The sequence below is a fragment of the Equus przewalskii genome, chromosome 11, assembly GCF_037783145.1.
Source record: "Equus przewalskii isolate Varuska chromosome 11, EquPr2, whole genome shotgun sequence".
Taxonomy (NCBI): domain Eukaryota; kingdom Metazoa; phylum Chordata; class Mammalia; order Perissodactyla; family Equidae; genus Equus; species Equus przewalskii.
Genome location: NC_091841.1, coordinates 119,154 through 137,706, shown reverse-complemented (window position 1 = coordinate 137,706; position 18,553 = coordinate 119,154). Strand labels below are relative to the sequence as shown.

Here is an 18,553-nt window from a genome sequence, read left to right as displayed (position 1 = left end):
ATGGGAGATGAGAGAGCAGACGCAGCTGGGAACATGTTAGGAAGATCGAAGGGCCAAGTTTGAAGGGGGAAGGAAAGTCTGACTCTCGGAAGTTTGCTTCCTTTTAGTTAGGAAGAGCCTGTGTGTTGATCAACTCTGAGTTTTAACCCATCTCCCCCCCCCCACCCCCCATTTGCTTGTCTCTTTCACAGGCCTACAGGTTTTCCCAGCTTCCTGAAATGGTCGTGGGCTCTCCCCCTCCTCCTGTACCTCCCCGGACTGGCCCTGTCGCGGTTGCTTCTCTCAGGCGGTAACACATTCCTTTCTTTGCCTTGTTTGGGATATTTTGGAAGGATTTGGTCTGGTGTACCCTGATCTGACAGACTTCCTTCATGCCCCGCCCCACAGGGTGCATCACCTGGACAGACAACCATGTGCCTGGGGCACCCCGAGTACCATGAAGGAGGTGGGGGCCTCAGAGAGTTGACCAACTTTCTTGTCATTTTAAATAGAAAGCCCTGTAGAACTCACAGTTGAAGAGACCCAAGGTGGACTTCCCCATCTACTGAGAGCCCTGTATCCTGACCATGAACATCTAAAAGTCACTCCAGCTCGGGCCACTACAATGAGTACCTCAAGTCTGGGTGCCTCCTGCCGTGTGGGTGCACCCAGAAGTCCCTTTGCTATAACAGGGTGGTGTCCGAGAGGCCAGGGAGTAGTGTGTCTGGGCACCCACCCCAACTCTTGACTTCCAAGATGGGGAGGCTGAAAGCACGTGAATCAGATATGCCAAGTGTGAGCAAATGCTCAGCATTCTCTTTGCTCTGCAATGATACCAAAAGCACACATTTTAAATAAAGATAGACAAGAAACACAAAAGCCATGAGCACTGGGAGAGTTGGCGTGTCCCGGCTGGGAGAAACAGCTGTGCCCGCTGCCCCAGCCCTCCTACCCCAGCCTCCCCACGACATTCGGGTCACAACCTGTCTGTAGACCACAGGTCTAGACTTTCTGAAAACGGTGAAGAAAGATGAGTTGCCCTCAGAAACGACCCTGCCCTCATTTCCAGCGGTCAGAATGCCAAGCTGCTGTAGACACCACCCCTTGACCTCAGGCCAACTCAGGGTGGATGGGAAGCAGCAGACCAGGGTTCCATCCAACCTGCCAGAAACCTGCTGTGTAACTCCAGGCAAGCTGGCTCCCCTGTCTGGTCCCTGTTTCCTTATCTGTAAAATGAGGGCAGTGGCCTAAACGGTCTCAAAGGCTGTGGGATTCCTCAAAGGGGGCTGAGTGTATAGGGCAGAACCCAGAAGTTTCCCTGGGAAGAGTTTTCTGGCTGAGTAGCAGATGCCTGGAAGAGCATGTGGGGAGCCAGAGGAAGCCAGCGCTGTGGGAGGGAGAAGGGGGGAGGAGGAGGTAGGACGGAGAAAGGAAGGGAGATCGCCCCCCCCAACTCCTGAGCATCCAGCACCCCCTGTGTATGGTCAGATCCTCACACCCTCTGTGTTTACCCGCCCTGGGGAGGGGCAGGGGCTTCTCAGTTGCTCTAATGGGTCTGGATGGGAGGAACGTCACATTAGCCATTTGCCGCAGATTGGCTAAAGGCCAGCATCTATTTCACTTCTTCTCTCAACTGTCAGTCCCCTCCCATGTCCTTCTGCACCATCTGTCATCCTTGCCAAGTATCAGGAGGTCACTGACCTCCATCTAAACCCAGAGCATTAGACCTTTGAGATGGGGTCATCCTCCCATTTCATTTTACAGATGAGGAAACTGAGGCTCAGAGAGGGGAAGGGGCTAGAACACAGACCTCTGCCTCCCCATCTGGGCCCCTTGCTGTGGCTCTATTCTACTTTTACTGTGACAGCCCCTCTTCTGCTCAGAGGGGTGGCCCTGTGGGCTGGCAGCCTGCCACCTGCTGTGGCTGCTTTAGTTTTCCTCCATTTTAATTTTAGGAGGGCCTGAGGTCCCTCTGTGAAAGGGAAGAGACACTGGCCAGTACCCTTTATAACAGGGGAGAGGCTGGTGCCACCCAGCACAGGCTGCCCCCTTCTTATGTGGCCTTCTGAGCACTAAGTGGAAACATGATGGTTAAATGGGCTGGATTCTCTGCTTACCTTGAGACCAAAAAAAGAAAAATTGTGTCTCTCATTCATAATGCCCAGAAAGTGCTGGGGCCCTGCTCTTGCTCTCTGCCAATAGCAGCAGGGACCATGGTCCCCAGCCCTCGCGGGGTCACCAGTCCTGGTGTCAGCAGGGGGAGCGACCACGCTCCAGACAGAGCTTTCTCGTTGGCTGATCATGATGTCATCACCTCCCAGGTCAACCACCCCCGGCTCACACCCGGCGATAATTACTTGGCTTATTTCTATGTGGAAATTAAGTGTTATACTCCCCAGGGACGCAAGAGCCACCCTCAGAGGAGCACTGACCTTGAATATCTAAAAGTGGTTCCAGCTTGTCCACCATGGTGGCCAGCTGCTACAAGTTGGGCACGTGGCCCCTTTGTTATCTGGGGTGAATGCAGGCCTGAGGACCCCTCCACCCTCGGGGGGCTTGGAGGCCATGCGTCCCCAGGTGGCGCGTGCGGGGACCTGGTCCCTGATGCAACCCTGTGCCCTGCGCAGGTCCACCTCGGACGTGGGCAGCAAGACCAGGATGGCCGAGGCCGTGGGGGCCGAGCCCGCCCAGCTGCATGACAGCGCCGCCTTCACGCAGGTGTCCCGAGGCCCCGTGTCCGTGGCCCAGCTGGACCAGTCGGCTTTAAATTACTCAGGTGGGCCAGAGGGGACAGCTAGAGGGAGCCCGCGGGGATGGGCCCAGCCCTGCGCCCCAAATCCACACTCTACCTCACCTCCACCCTAGGGAGTCAGAGCCGCTGCATTTGCGGGTCCCCCTTGACCTCAAGAGCCCTGCTAGAAAAGCTACTGCTTTATTTCTTATAAAGATCTGAAATCTGGCAAAATATTAAGATATATTACAGTCGACGTATATGTTGACATTTTGCAAGACTTCAGGGTTTTTTTAAGTTACAAATACCTTTAAAGCATTACAGATACGACTGTCCATCCCCATCGCATTCCCCTTCTCCCCAGAGGTAATCACAGTCCTCGAGTCGTGCCTATTAACTCTTTGCTACACACGTATGTATGTACAACAGTATATATTAATGCTTTCTGTGCTTTAAATTTACATAAGTGATGTCAAGCTATACGTTTCCTTCTGCACTTTATTTTCTTGACTCAGCGTTTTCAAGACTTCTGCAGGTTGCTCCATGCAGAGATCTAGTTCACGCCTTTAAACTGCCGCACGGTGTTCTATTCTACTATAAGCCACAGTTTATCCTTTCCCCTGGTGAGGGAGGTATTGGTAGTTTGCAATTTTTTGCTATTTTACAAGCAATACTGAAGCGAACATTGAGGTGTGTACATGCCCTAATTGGTTTTTTAGTTTATTCAAACCATACCTTTTCGGCTCAAACTGCAAGCACCCATGTGTCAACACTTATTGAAGCCCTCACTGTGTCCCACCTCACAGGAGTTCCACAGTGGATCCACTCCTTTTGGCTCCTTTTCTTGGCTTTTTGAAAATACTCATCCTCCTGGGAGGGAAACACCTGAACACAGGGTCTCCTTTCCTCTTGCCAGAGGCCAGGGGTGTTGGAATGGGGACGAGAGACTTCGAGAGGGCTGAGTGAGGGGAGTTGAGTTATCACTTCTCTGGAAAGCTAGGTCTGAGTCGCAGCACATGTTGCCTTGTTACTGACTGGGCAGGTGAGCAGGGCCTGGGCTGCAGGTGGACGTGGCTGCCTCCCCCTCCCCCTCCCCCAGTGCCGGCTTCCCACCCCTCACCCCCCAGCCCTTGTGCAGATGTCGGCCGTGGGCAGGGCGCTGTCCTAATCTCGCCTATCCACCTCCATGCCAGGTAATACGGTGCCGGCAGTGTTCGCCATCCCGGCTGCCAACAGACCTGGCTTCACCGGCTACTTCATCCCGACTCCTCCTCCGTCCTACAGGAGCCAGGCCTGGATGTCCTACGCAGGGGAGAGTGAGCTGCCGAGCCAGTGGGCCGATTCGGTGAGACCCTGCTGACTCCCTCACCACTCCACCTGCTTGACGAGTTTTAGGGAGGCCGGCACTGAGAGTGCTGTGATCTCAGCCCCTGCAACTTCAGGAGCCGTGTGGCAAGGCTGGGTGTCCTTTGACAGAGGAGCCTGAGACCTCTCTTCTAGTCCAGGTTCTACCTCCTCCTAGCAGGCTGACCTTAATCAAATACATTTTTATAATAACTACTACCATCTTTTGAGTGTTTCTATGTACCAGACACCATGTTGAATGTTTTATTTATGTCATCTTATTCAGTCTTCACAACATCCTGTCGGGTGGGTGTTGTTCCCAGGATGCACCCCTTCTCAGATGAGGAGAAGGAAGCCTCGGCCGGTGACATGGCTTGTCTAAAGCCACACTGCTTTAGCAAGGCGCTAAGCCCAGAATTCAAACCTGCGTCTGGATGGCTCCAAAGCCTTTACTAAATTTGGAGTGTTTTTGGCTTTAAAATTCTGTAAACATTTTAGATGAAATACCAGAAAACGAAGTCTTCACCCCCCAAACTGGATGACCTCACAGGTGGATCCTGAGGCTTTCTGCCTGACTTCCACCCGACCACTGCCTTGCGTTGGCCCCTGGTTTCTTCCTTCATTACAAGTAGGAGTATATGGCACAGTGAACCTGGCTCAGCCTGGACCAAAGAGGGCAGCAACTCAGTGGACCCAGATGTTCACACCCAAACCTGCCTCTGAGTCACCAGTTAAGGGCTGCTAAGTGAAAAAACCACGCAAACGAGAATAGCACAGTGGAGGCTCCAGAGTGGGCTGCCCTGCTCTCGATGTGAGAATGTCCATTGTGGATAAGAAAGGCAGGCTGAGACAGGGGGCCTGGTACTGTCTGCCGTGTTAGGGTTTGATCTTAGCATTTGGAATACATCCTAGATTTAGGAAACATGTTGACACCCAAGACCTGGATCATCTTTCTTTCTGTCCAAACCCCTGGGGTCCATACTTTCTATTCCTACAGGTTCAACTCAACCTTAGCTTTCGTGTCTATTCTTATTGCAGTGCTGTCACATCTAAGCAACACCGTCAGGGGTAAAACTATCCTACATGTATTAATTTTGCTGATGATCACAGCTTACCCCTTTAATTTCCAAAATATTTGAAAATATATGCCATCTTGCCTTAAAAAAATTGTGGAATTGGGGCCAGCCCCATGGCCTGGTGGTTAAGTTTGACACGCTTGGCTTCGGCAGCCCAGGTTTGGATCCCAGGTGTGAACCTACACCACTTGTCGGCAGCCATGCTGTGGTGGCATTCCACATACAAAATAGAGGAAGATTGGCACAGATGTTAGCTCAGGGCAAATCTTCCTCAGCAAAAAAAATAAGTAAAATTCTGGAGTCAGTTATATCCTTCTCCTCTCCTTCTTTAAAAGAGGAACATAATTTAATTTGTCCTTAACACCTAATTCAGTATCATCGTTATGGCTCGCTATGCTAACGTGACACTTGTGAGATGGGTCCTGACATTGTGTAGGAGTATTGCACCTACCTCAAACGTCTCCAAACTACTATAGCGTTTGGAGTTATTACAAGGCTCAGTGTGGTTTTTCTTTCCCTGAGCTTGCTCCCAGCAGGCACTTTATATTGCTGTTAGTGTCCCCACTTCCAGAGATATACTCACGCTAAATATGCTTTTCCTGATGTGCTGTCATCTGCACACGAGGTGGTCTGACATCCTCAGAGTTGTTTGCCGAGCTGGAACAGGTCAGCCCCGGAGCCCAGCAGCGGGCCCTGCCATTGGTCTGCCGTCTTCGTGTGGCCTCTTGGTGCCTGGGGGCTGTCCACGGCTGCTGTGCGCCCTTTGCTGTGCTCAGCCGTCTAGACGGCTGAAATCGTTGGTGTGAGCTGATCAGGGCAGGGCTCATTTGACTCCTTAATTCCACTCAAGTCTAAACACAACGTGTACTTTTCAGGAAGTGGATGATAGTTAACTTGTGCTAATGAGGCAGGAAACCTGCAGCTGTGTGGGCTCACCCTCTGGGTGCAGAGCCCCCTGGGTATTCTGAGGAGTCAGCAGAGGTATTTCTCAAAACCCTGGCTCTTGTCCTCAAGACACTTACAGACGAGAGCTTAGCCAGGCTTATGGCAACATCCAGATGCCGTTGGGTTCGTATTGCCTTAAATATGAAGGAGAAGGAACCCAGCAAATCAACAGCTCACCTTCCCGACAGGATGCCTCTGTCATTCTGGGCTTGTCCTCTCAGTGTGAGGGCAAGCTAGTTTCCGATCGGTTGTTTTGAAGAGGAAGGTGATTGCTGCAGCCTCCATCGGGCAGAGATATTGCACACCCTCTGCACCCGTGTGAGGAGGAGGAGCCCCAGCTCATTTGGGTGTCTGACCTTCCTGATCCCGGGTATTCAGATGTAAGCAGCTGGCTTGGATAAATCACCTGGGACTGGGTTGACAGAGAGGAGACATCCGTGGTGCTGGATGGAGCCGGTTGGAGGGGCTTCCAGGCCCAGCAGGAAAGTGTGCTGTGGTCCGTAGGTGATGCCTGCCATGGGCACTGGCTGGGGAGGGAGTGCTGTTTACCAGCCCTGGATTTTAGCTGGCAAGACGTGATGGCTCCAGCCTGCGTCCCCCGTAGGGAGGGGGAGCTTCTCGTCTTCTCTGCATATTGCCCTGCAGCCTCTCCAGGGGAGCCGTGTGTCCCTGGCCTGTCCCAGCACCAGCACCAAGATGCTGGAGGCCGCAGAGCTGGGGGGTCTCCGAGCTGGACACGGACTCTCAGCTCCAGCTGAGCTTGAAATGCTGGGAAAGCAGACGTGGCAGCTTCCCTCACAAACAGATGGCACTGGCTCGTCAGCCTTCGACGATTTCAGACTGTGCTCCTCAGAGCCCTGGGCTCTGAGAGGCTCCCTACTGTGTGCCGTGTGCAGTTCTGGGCACTGGTGCACGGCACTAGGCGAGTGACACCCAGTTCTGCCATCAGGAACTCGACGGCCTGAGACAGGCAATGACCTCCGAGTGGTGACTGTTACGCTGGGGAAGATGCACAGAGGCCCTCACAGGGAGCCCTGCTGAGACAGGGCTGGGGAGGGTCTCTCGGCAGAAGGGAAGTTTGAGCTGAGACCTGACCTGCAAGTCCTATGTCCCGGCCTTGGCTCTCTGGTACCCCAGTCACCTGGGTATTCCCAGCGCTTGAGGCCCAAGGACTCGGACAGTCCAGCTGTGGTTTTCCTCTACGATGAGGTGAAATATGCCAGCCCTCGTGGGCAGGGACCCACCATGAGCACCTGTCTGCCAGTTGGTCTTTCTTCACCAGGTCTTGTGGGGAAATAAAGCCCAGACTTGGGATGTCCATCTCATTCCTTCCTCCCTCTCACGGGTCCTCGCCAGCTCTCACCTGGCCTCTTGCAGCATCCTCAGAAGCCATCTCCTCGCGCCCTCCTGAGGGCTCACCTCCAGAGCCTCCTTTCTAGAATACAGACCTCCCTCTCTCTGCCTGGCGCCCCTCGGGGCTGTGTCTCAGAAACCTGTCCCCTCCAGAGGGGTTGTTGGAACATCTGGCGGGGAGAGGTTTGGGCTGCTTGCTTCCTACACATTCGCCCATACAAAGATTCTGCATCATCACCCAGGCCCATCCCACTGCATCCTTACCAGGCCCAGGGGAGCACCTCGTAGGGAATGGGATCATGCTCCAGTCCTCAGAAGTGTGCCATGGAAAACCTAACTCTGAAGCCTGGCATTCAACAGCTTTCTGATCTGGCCCTGCCTGTCTGTCTTTCCTGAGCTCCTCCCACACCCCACATACCCTCTCTAGTAGGAGCCAACTCACCCAGCCTCCCAGGGTGCACCATCCTCTAGGCACCCCATGACCTTGCGTTTGCTTCCCTCCCTCCGCCCGCCTGGAACACCCTCCCACCTGGTCTCCCTGGCCACAGCCTTCCAGACCCAGTGAAGCTGCTTGTCCCCCAAAGCCACCCAACCGCCCTCCCCGCCACCCGCCTGCCCCGTTCGCTGCAGCACCCTGTGCCTATCCTGTGTGCTCCAGGGCACTCATCCCGCAGCGCGCCTGCCCGCATTCTTGGAGAGAGAGGCCTTTGTGGACGACCCGGGACAGCATCCCCACATGTGGTGCTGTTTCTCTGGGAAAGTCGACCCCGAATCCCAAACCAGTGACCTGTCTTTAGTGCTAGAAGTGTCCGTGTATTTAAGCATAGAACTGTGCATCTTACACTTTTAAAGAAAAGAGAAGAATTTTTCGAGAAACCAAGATTGTATTCCAGATGGAAAATGTTCTAGTGCAGCGGCTGACTCCCAGCCCTTGGAGACAGCTGCTTGAAGTGTGTCTCAGTGGCTTGTTACCTGTGTCACCTGAGACTGTGGCACTCTTTGCTTCAGTTCCCTCTTCTGTGAGATAAGAATAATAATACATAGCTCCTAGGCTGTTGCTTGGAGAGTGAAATATGATCACATGTGGGAAGCCGTCAGCCCAGGGCTCATTCAGGGTCAGCGATCATGTCAACAGTCAACCCCTGAGTCCCCTGAGGGCAACAGAGAACAACACTGTTCGCTAAGCTGTGCTTACGTTCGAAAGCTGGCCGGGTGGGTTCAGATGTGGACTCAGGGATGTTCCAACTGTTGGCAGCAAGGTTTGAAACCCCATTTAATCACCCAACTAGCATATCCAGGGACTGTATCTGCACTGCATGGTACGTGGCCTCCATTTTCTTCTGAATCTCTTTCCTTGTCCTCAGTCCCTTCCTGCTTCCAGTATCAAGTGTGTCCGGTGGCTTGAGCCTCTTCCTAACCCCGTTCTCTTCTCCTCCGACCTCCCCTGCAGGTCCCCCTCCCAGGGTACATTGAGGCCTACCCCCGCTCACGGTATCAGCAGAACTCGCCCTCCAGGCTGCCCCGCCAGTACAGCCAGCCGACCGGCCTGCACCCCAGCCTGGAGCAGGCCCCAACGCCCTCAGCGGCCGCCTCACAGCAGAGCCTGGCAGAGAATGACCCGTCCGAGACGCCACTCACCAACATCTCCACGGCGGCCCTCGTGAAGGCCATCCGGGAAGAAGTGGCCAAGCTGGCCAAGAAACAGACAGACATGTTTGAGTTCCAGGTCTGACGCCTTCGCCCTGAGGGACTTCCACACTCTGAGGAAGCCATCTGCGGGTTTCTCAAGCCTAATGTGTCAGGACTTGAGACACAGACAATGTATGAGTCTGTCTCACCCTCAGTTTCTGAAAAGGTGAACAGTAGGGCTTCTGGGAAACAGGAAAGATCTTGAATGACATGCCTCTTGGCTTGTTCAACTGATTGCAGGTCAAGAAGTCCCTGCATGGGACCATCCGTTTGATATTCTGTTGTGTTAAATGTTTGAACTGTGGGCGTGTTTCCCTATGGAGCCTTAGTCACGAGAGGCTGTCTCATCTGAAGACTCCTGTCCACTGCCACATTTTAATAAAACACCAGGATGGGGAGCACAGAGTTCTGTCTGTGGTGACCTCTGCACGTTAACTGTTTGTGTGTTGAGGGCAGTGCAGGCGTGCGATGGAGCTGCAGCCTGGACTCGCCCTTCTCCAGCTCTGACTGCAACTGTTAAAATCACCTCCAGTCTGCAAGGGGGGCACCAACTCCAGCCAAGAAACTTGAGTCCTTTTCTTTTAAAAGTTCATATTCAAAGTCAAATGAATTGGATGAAAGTCAATACTGGCAGTGCCCGCACTTATAAATAGTCCTAACTCTTTTTTCTTTCATTAATTAAACAAAGGCCCGGAAAGAGACAAGATGAGAGGGAATGGTGGGCTCGTGTTGGCAGGTTTGGAAGGCGCTGTAGAGTACCCTCCAACTGAAAGAGGATCGGCGCGCAGTGCTTTTAGGACCCTACAAAAGACAAACAGGTATTTGTGGAGGTTTTTCTTTGCCCTGCAATGGAGGTGGCCTGAAAACGAAGCTTCTCTCTTTGGGGGGATAATAGATGCATCGACGTTTACAAGAAAATCTGTCTCTTCAACAATGATGTCCAGCTTGTGCTGCTGAGTGATACAAAAGGAGATGGTAATTGATGCCTGTTGGAAGCAGGCATGGTGGATCCACAGCCTCCCCAGGCTGAGGCCTCTGTTTATAGAAGCTTCTGGATGTAGAAAATCTATTGATTTATGTTTAAATGTAAATAACATTTTAAAATGTGTATGGAGTTTGCCGGTCCCCTCCCTCCCCACTCCCCGTAGTTAATGGACACAGAGGACGTTTGCTGAAATGACACAGCTGCTGACCTTGTGACCGTGGTGTTGCCCATCACCATGGTGGGCATGGCGTGGGGGTGGACATGGCCTCAAAACCCTGAGTCCCCAGCCGCGAACTGTCAATGCAAAAGCAAAACAGCTGCTGCCTTCCGGTAGCCCCAGGGGAGGGGACACTCTGGTTCCTCCCCAGCTTTGGGAGCTGTGCGCAGTGTCGGGGGCTTGAATGGTGTCTGTTGGAGAGCAAGGTCCTGTGCTGCCTTCACCCATGATCTGTCTGGCTTCAGCTGCCTCCATTTCCTCTGAGCCCATCTTTCCATTCTCCTCCTGAGTTTCTTTGGTCTTTACTGAGAGAAGAAGGTAGAAATTTAAAGCCTGAGGGAAGAGTAGGAATGGAAGTGATTAGAATGGGAGATGCAAACTGTCAAAGCACAGACTTTTCCAAGAAGCTGTTTTTATTTCCCAGTGGCAAACAGCCCTTTCAGGAATGTTCCAGAGATGATGTGTCATGGAATCCCCAAACTGGTCTCTTGTTTGGATGATATTAGGTAGTATCCTTTTGGTATGCTGGTTGATCTTTCATAGTGTTAGTTTTTTGTTACTTAAGAAAAAAATCAGCTATAAATAAAAAGTATTTTTGTAATTTCCATGTGTATATATGGTATATTTCTACCAATGGCCAGTTGTCATAGTCCAAAACCTAAATCAGCTTGCAAAACACTGTGGACAGTGCAAGATTTTATTGACAGATTAACACAATGCCTAAGTCTATCCAAATAGGTATGCACTTGAATGAACAAAGAGCCAAAGAAACTCAGCCTTTCCATGCAAATGATATGAGTCCGATAAAGTCAGCTACATTGTCCCGCCTTATCAGTACTATTAATCTTCATCAGTGCAATGATCTCAACCCAGTAGTTTGTCTGCTTGGTAAACGCCTGGAAATACTTTACGTGAAAATGAAGTTTCAAGACCTTAGTGTAATTAAAATATATGTGCTTCAAAGACAATGTCTGAGCTTGGATGTTTCAGTGACTTAGAGAGAATGAGCCTACAGGAGGCAGTGGTACAGCTCCAGCTTGCTAAGAAGATGGAGAAACAAATCAGATACTCCTTTAAACCAGACACCACAGGTTTAAGGAGAGTATCTGGGAAGAGAACCTTAAGCTGAAAAGAAATCAATCTGTTCATGTTTTCCCACCAATGGGGAGATAGCCACCATGGTTTGATTTTTCTGTGAATAAGATGTGGTCTTTTCTCTGAAAGAGCCTCCTGACCTTATGGAGGTGGCAGATACCCGGACAGCTGACTCTGAGAAAAGGCAGAGGGTCCAAGGAGCCTCATGGAAGGGAAAGTAGAGTTCCATGAAATCCCAGAGGTTCTGCATCCTCACGACCCTCCAGACAGCTGAAGAAGCCACAAAGGACCTTGGCAACCTTGGAGAATGGAGTGAAAGTTCAGAGAAGTGGAGTGACCTGCCCAAGGATCATGCTCCAGCAGGTGTCACCATGCTGCCTGCATGCTTGTCCGTCACACATTTCTTGAACCGTACTGGAAGTTTAAAAAGTAGACAAAGGTCATATGAGGGGTTCTCTATGTTCTTGTGAAGAAAAAAGATGATTGAATATATAAAGAACTTCAGATAAAGTATATAGAGGACAATGCATTTGTGGCATAATAAACATTTTTCAGAACTAGTTTTGATGTAAGTTTTCTGCATTCAGGAAAAGAAATGCAGTTTGGCTTTTTCTAGAGATTACCATCAAGGGGATGGTGTTCTCCACTGCTGTTCAAGCTGCAGGATCCAGGCAGGGAGGGAGGCCAGGACAGCCTGTCGTTGTGAGGCAGCAGATTCCATGCTCTCTGCATTGGGGCGTGGAGGTGCAATCTGTTGATGCAGGAAATTAACAGTCTTTTGTGTGTCCTGGTACCTGTGATCTGAGACAGCAGTTGTTGCCTGTGGAGCAGGAAGTTGCCTCTTTCAGGGTGTACTGTGGACTGAATGTTTGCCTCCCCCTCCAATGCATGTGTTGAAATCCTAACCCCCAAGGTGATGATATTAGGAGGTGGGAACTTGAGAGGTGCTTAGGTCATGAGGGGAGCCTTCATGGTTGGGGTTAGTGCCTTTATAAAAGGGACCCCAGAGAGCTCTCTTGCCTTCTTTTCTGCCGTGTGAGGATAAAATAATAAGTCAGCAGTCTGCAACCCACAAGAGAGCCTCACCAGAACCCAACCACGCTGGCACCTGATCTCGGACTGCCAGCCTCCAGAACTGTGAGAAATAAATTTCTGTTGTTTATAAGCCACCCAGTCTATGGCTCTTTGTTATGGCGGCCTGAGCTGACTAAAACAGGCTGGATTATGTAAGAATCAATTCTGTGGTCCTGGGATAAATGATACTGTGCGTTTGTTAATTTAAGAATTCAGCAGAAGGGCATGTAATTTCTGAGCAATCTTAAGGGAAGAATGGATAGCAAGTTGTTAGATTTGTGACTAAAAAAAAAAACTCTGAGAGAAAGTACAGATGGAGGAGGAGAGGAATTTACATATCTGACTATCAGAAATGCTTCTCTAACAGGCAGAAATTAGAGACAGGGATTAAAAGATTCCAATATTGATTACAGATAAATAAGCTGCTTTTTTTCTATATAACACAAGGCACTCAAAGTTCAATGAATAAAATAACAGATACTATTTTAAAAGTTTGAGAACGGAATTTAAACTTAATCTATTCCTTCTATCACACACCAGAAAATAGTTTGGACTTTTTCACAAAAGACAGCCAAACATTCTTGGGGAAGGATAGTGGTTTAGCTGGGAGCAGTGACTGGCTCGGGACCAAGTGTTAGACATTAAATCCTGCCCTTTAGCCAGCCTTGCAGGTGGTCTGACTCTGCGTGGACTTGAAGCCGTTCCCACTGGCTCTGGTGTAGGGGTTGACTGAGAGACAGAGGCCATTTCGTAGAAACAAAACAGCTCCCGTGGGGAACGGGATGGAGACAGCTGTCCTCGCTCTTGCTCTTTCTCACATTCTCGCCCCACATGAACTCTTATCTCTGTTTCTCTCTGCATTTCTTCTAAGTTCTTTCCTTCCCTTGGCCTCCTAAGCTTTCTCTGTTTTCTCATTAGTGTATATGTAGCTGAGAACCCACCTCAGTACCCACTCCCCACAACCATTCCTCTTTGGTACCCATCCCTCACTGACCACCATCTCTGTGCCCGTTACGGCAAATTCTTGAGAATCTGACTGGTCTGGTTTGTCTACCTGTGGATGAGCCACCAGGTGGCTGTCCAAACAGCTGTAACCAGGGAGGCAAGGTCATGTAGTACAAGCATGACCCTCGGAACTCACCCTTTCAGTGAGGGCTTTTGTGAGGGGCTAGTACCCAGAGCGGGGAGCATGAGCAGGCAGGACCTTCAAAAGGAACCTGCTATGGACTGGAATTAACCAGCACTCCTAGGAAGCAGCCAGCAGGGGAGCAATCCCTATGGACCCTGCCACAGAGAGGGGAGGACACCTCTGACTTGCACCAGATAAGGTCCTGTGTGCTTGGAACTCTGGAGGGCAGGCCAGACCTGCCCCAACCTTTTCCCACTCCAACACCAGTACCATTGATGCCGCTGCTGGGTCTAGGAAGTGATTTATGACCAAGGCCCAGTTAGCACAACGTCTTGCTCAGCAAACAATAAACACTTGTAAATTGAAATGCGTCATCTCAGCTAGGTACTCTGGGTGTAGCTCAGTGCCATGCACCTGCATGGGTGAGAAAGCTGCTGAGCCTCTAACAGTCTTTGGAAACAAAACTGGTTTCAAGTGAAATTGATTTATTGTGGCCCTACTCTTCCAAGTATAATGTTAGTGTCCTGAGAATTAAAAGGTCTCTTGATTTCTTAAAGTGAACTGTTACAGAATCCCAGCCTGTGATAAATGCTAAAATGTAGGGTGTTTCTGAAAAGGGCTATTTAGGAAATAGAATTAAAAGTGCCAGAAACAAGTTCTTTTAGAAGATATTAGGTTGCTTGGATTAGGCAGGTTTCAAATATAGGGAAATCTGTAATGAGGCAGAATTTGTCCTCATAGGTCAAACCCACACTTTAGTGAAAGCCATTATGTAATGAAATCTAGAAACTGATTATTTTCATTCTCTGACCTTGACCAGACTTGTTTAAATTATAGAGGGAGGCCATCAATGTATTTTACATAAATTAACTGTGGCCTTATTTCCCCCCATCTCTACCTTATGTCTAAACTCACCCCCAACCCACACACAAACTGAGGAGAGAAGTTTGTACCAAAGAAAATCAGGGGAGTTTCATTGGTCTGGAAATTTTTCTTTTATTTTTTTGCTGAGGAAGAGTTGCCCTGAGCTAACATCCACTGCCAATCTTCCTCTGTTTGTATGTGAACCGTGGCCACAGCATAGCCACTGGCAAACGAGTGGTGTAAGTCCCCTCCCGGGAACAAAACCCAGGCCACTGAAGCAAAGGACGCCGAATTTAACCACTAGGCCATGGGGCTGGCTTGGTCTGGAAATTTTGAAAAAGGCATAACTAGTCAAGGCCTTGAGCAACTCACTTTAAACCAGTCCCCAGTCCCTCTCCTGTGAGTCTGTCCTGCCTGCCTCCCTGTGGTTGTGAGGAGCATGTGGCATCACGTCTCTAATAATGCTTTGAAAAGTATATTTGAAGGTATTCTTACTAAAGTCTTAGCTTCATAATTCAGTTTTATCTAGCAAAATATTTTAGCTTCTCCCATCCACTGAACTAATTTGTTCTATAAAATAAAAAAATAAAGGCATTCTTAAGTTTGGAACTGCCCAAAAAGCCAGCCTCATCTGGAGCTGTGTTTGCTGTTGTCAGTGGTTTGGAGGCTATGGAAGCACTTGTGCACGTGCTTCACTCTAGCTGGAAAACCCAGACTGGTGACTCCCACTGAGCACGTTAGACACTCTGGGCAAAGACAAGTACTGAGCAGGAGCTTTGACTGTAGCTTTTGTCATTTAGTGCTTCACTTTCCAATTAACTTTGTACATCCTTGGCCTCTGCCAAGAACAGAGTGTTCATATGCTGTTGGAATTTTTTATTGTAGAATAAAATGACAAAGGCTTTCATACCCCAAAAACTGCCTGCTTCTCATTCTGCCTCTTCCAGATGGTGAGATGGTATCCCCTTCACAGCCCCGCTGCACAGCAGTACCCACAGCGGGTTGTTAAAGAACACTTGCGGGGCTGGCAGACCCCTTGTGGTCTCAGAAGCTGTCCCAACCTGGAGCATGAGCTCATCAGCCAAAAAGAGCTCACCCTTGGCTATCCATAGGCCCCAGAGAAGCCTATCCATGACTGTATTGTTGGGACAGATGGTGTCCCAAGGCAGAATAAGCCAATGTCTGCTCATATGCCCTTCTCAGAGCATGAAGAAGTCCCATCCAGGTCAGTGGCTCCCAGGGATGACATTGATATAGGACACAAACTCCCAAGACCACCTACCTCTCCCATTCTGGGCTAGTCCAGCAATTATGATGCTTGCCTTGTGTTCAGCCCTAACCAGAGAACATGTACTATGCTCCATGCTCTGCCTCTGGTCTAAGCTGATTGGACAGAAGAGACATCCAACCTAGGAGCTACAAATTCGTAGGCTGACCAGGTACAAAAAATGTAGCTTGGCACATGGGGCTAGACCAACTGGACTCTGTAGGAAATACTTACAAACAGAGTCTGTTAGCAGCAGATGCTGAAACTTAATGGTCAAGTCTCAGAGAGTCCATAAGGGGGTGTATTAAAAGCAAAGGTCTAAGAAAGCAGAATACTGAGTAAGAAATGGCCTTGAGGCCAAGGAGATTTAGAGGGTAGGAAAGAAAGTCTGTCTCCTGGAACAAAAATCGACAAACAAACCCCAACTCTGACTGTTTCTGGGAGGTCCCTACTCCATAACGGAGAGCCACGACCCTGGGGCTTTTGTGGATCCATTGAGACTTGGGTGGCAATACAGTGTGGCTTCTCACTGGAGCTGAATCTGCTGAAGCTGACTGCAAGTGCTCAGAAGGTACTGAAGAGACTGAAGGAGCAACTTCTTACTCCTCTCTCTGCCCCTCTGTAAAGAGGGCTCAAATATGCACAAAAGACACCCCTAAAGCCACTGTCTTGCTGCAGTGGTGAGGAATAAACTTGGAGCCACCAGAAAATGCTTTTCTGGGGCTCACCCTGGGGTGGAGACCTTTGCAGAGAATAGGACCAGTGGGCCCAGGAACTGAGGGGTTCCCTACGCCTCCATTTTCTTTTTCTTTTCTCCTGAACTCTGGCTGCTCTTAGCTTTCAGGACAAATGAAACTGTCAAGTGAAAGGAAGTGGTGACGCCTACTTCAGTCCAGGAATGGCAGACAGACACAGACCCAGGGAGCTGGCAAAGACACACGGCAAACCCGGGCCTCCCTGATGGGTCCCCATCAGAAATACGACAGCAAACTTATTCCAAAGGACGATCTCTATACTTCTCTGAGTCAATGTCATGCGTACAGCCTGTGAGCTCTGCTGGCCACTGGAAGCCAGCAAAGTGCCCAGGTAGGATTGTAGAACCAGGTAACAGAAACACTAGCGAGAGTGATGCCAGTGGTTGATTACCTATGAAATGTACACAGATGGTTAGTGGGGAACATGATTGCTTTGAGTCTCTCTATGACTTCTTGGAGGTATGGTTATGACAGAAATCTGGTTTGCGCAGTTGGGCACTTCATTTTAACAACGTTTCAGTGTTTGTGTTTGCACATGGACAAAGCCACATTTAGGGAGAGGCCATCTGATTCATTTGAATCAAAATAAAAGTTTTATTGACATAGCAGTTCCACTACCAACCTCTCCTCCAAGCCAAAGAGCTCTGGCAAACTCCTGAAGGGAAAAGCACTCAGGTTACCTGGTCTCTGAAATGGGCTACATGAGCTTGCTCTGGACTCTGATGGGTCTTCACTGAACATATTGAACAGCTTGCTTTTGCCCCTGGTGCCCACTCTGTCCCCCAGCCTTTGGTGGCTGCAGGCCTTTGGGAGGCCCACAGGGCCGGAGTAAACCATACTCCTTGAGGCCACAGGCCCAGCGATGCCAACACAACTAGTGCAAAATCAGGCTCCACCCAGACGTCTTCTCTATGGGACATTTGAAACAGCTGGATTTGGGACACAGGGTCTACCAGTCAGCCAGATGTTGGACTGGATTTCTCATGCTTCATCCTACTCTGCTAGCATTCGTGGAGGCAAAGGTGGAGGCTGTTTGCGTGCTCCTGGAAAAGTCCATTTTCTAGGTCAAGTTTTGGCAGCACCAAGAGAAAGGGCCTGGGTAATCTTAAGACTGAAAACAAAGGCTGCCAAATTGACTGAGTTGCTTCTTGGATTAATATTTGGTGGCTTGGAGGGCTGAAAGATCTTCTCTTTAATTTAAGGTTTTGTCTCTAAAATGGTAGGTCCCAAACAAGCCTTCTGTGCCCCAGGGACTAACTCTTAGAATGGGTCCAGGTAAAAGAGAACCCAAGACCGAGACCAGGAACCAGATGCCGTGACTGAGCAGACAGAGGCCTGGAGAAGGGCTGCAGCGCTGTCTCTGCCAGGGGCATGCATGTGTGCATGTGGTTTTATCCTGCGGAACATTCATCTTTCCTTTAACTGGAATTGCACAGGAATCACTGATGAAGCTTCACATAGCATCCGTTCAATCCTTCACTGGCTGAGCAAACATTCCCTGAGCACCTCCGTGCACCAGACACGGCGCCAGGCCATGAGACTCAGCAGCGAGCAGGACACAGCGCCTGCCCCTCGCAGAGCTCATCGTCTGGGAAGACGGATACACACAAAGCCCAACATGTGAAGCGCTCACCATTTGTTCAGTGCCTTTTCTCTCTCTTGAGAGCCAGCCAAGTGAAAACCGAAGTCCCCTTCTTTCTGGAAACTTTTAGGTTTAGAAGAGGACAGAGTCTGCAGTTGCATCTTCTGATTATGCTACACAGTTTTCCTCCTCCAGTTAATAAGGTGCTCACCGTATCCCCACAGGGATAGAGAACAAAACTGCCAACTACCAAGATTCAACAAGCGTTACAAACCCAAGTTTCAGAGCTGTCACCGCCCAATGAAATCAGGAGCCCGACGCATAAGGAAAGGAATGGCCGATCGGGGGACTGCACTGTGTAATCCAGATGAAAATTTTAGGAACCATATACTTTATGAATGAAACCACAGTCCACTGAACACTCTCATTTTGCATTGTTCATATCAATAAAGTGCCACTCAGACTGCA

The 18,553-nt window shown here is 49.9% G+C and overlaps 1 protein-coding gene across 2 annotated transcripts in view; it reads left to right on the top strand.

Moving 5' to 3' along the window:
- The window catches only part of KIAA1549L (KIAA1549 like), a 274,267-nt gene extending 255,714 nt beyond the window's left edge, over positions 1–18,553 (top strand). For both annotated transcript variants that reach the window (XM_070564670.1, XM_070564669.1), the window contains exons 18-21: positions 192–289; positions 2,607–2,755; positions 3,904–4,055; positions 8,879–18,553. In XM_070564670.1, coding sequence (XP_070420771.1) covers positions 192–289; positions 2,607–2,755; positions 3,904–4,055; positions 8,879–9,160 — 681 coding nt within the window. In that variant the 3' untranslated portion in view covers positions 9,161–18,553. The remainder of the gene's footprint in view (positions 1–191; positions 290–2,606; positions 2,756–3,903; positions 4,056–8,878) is intronic.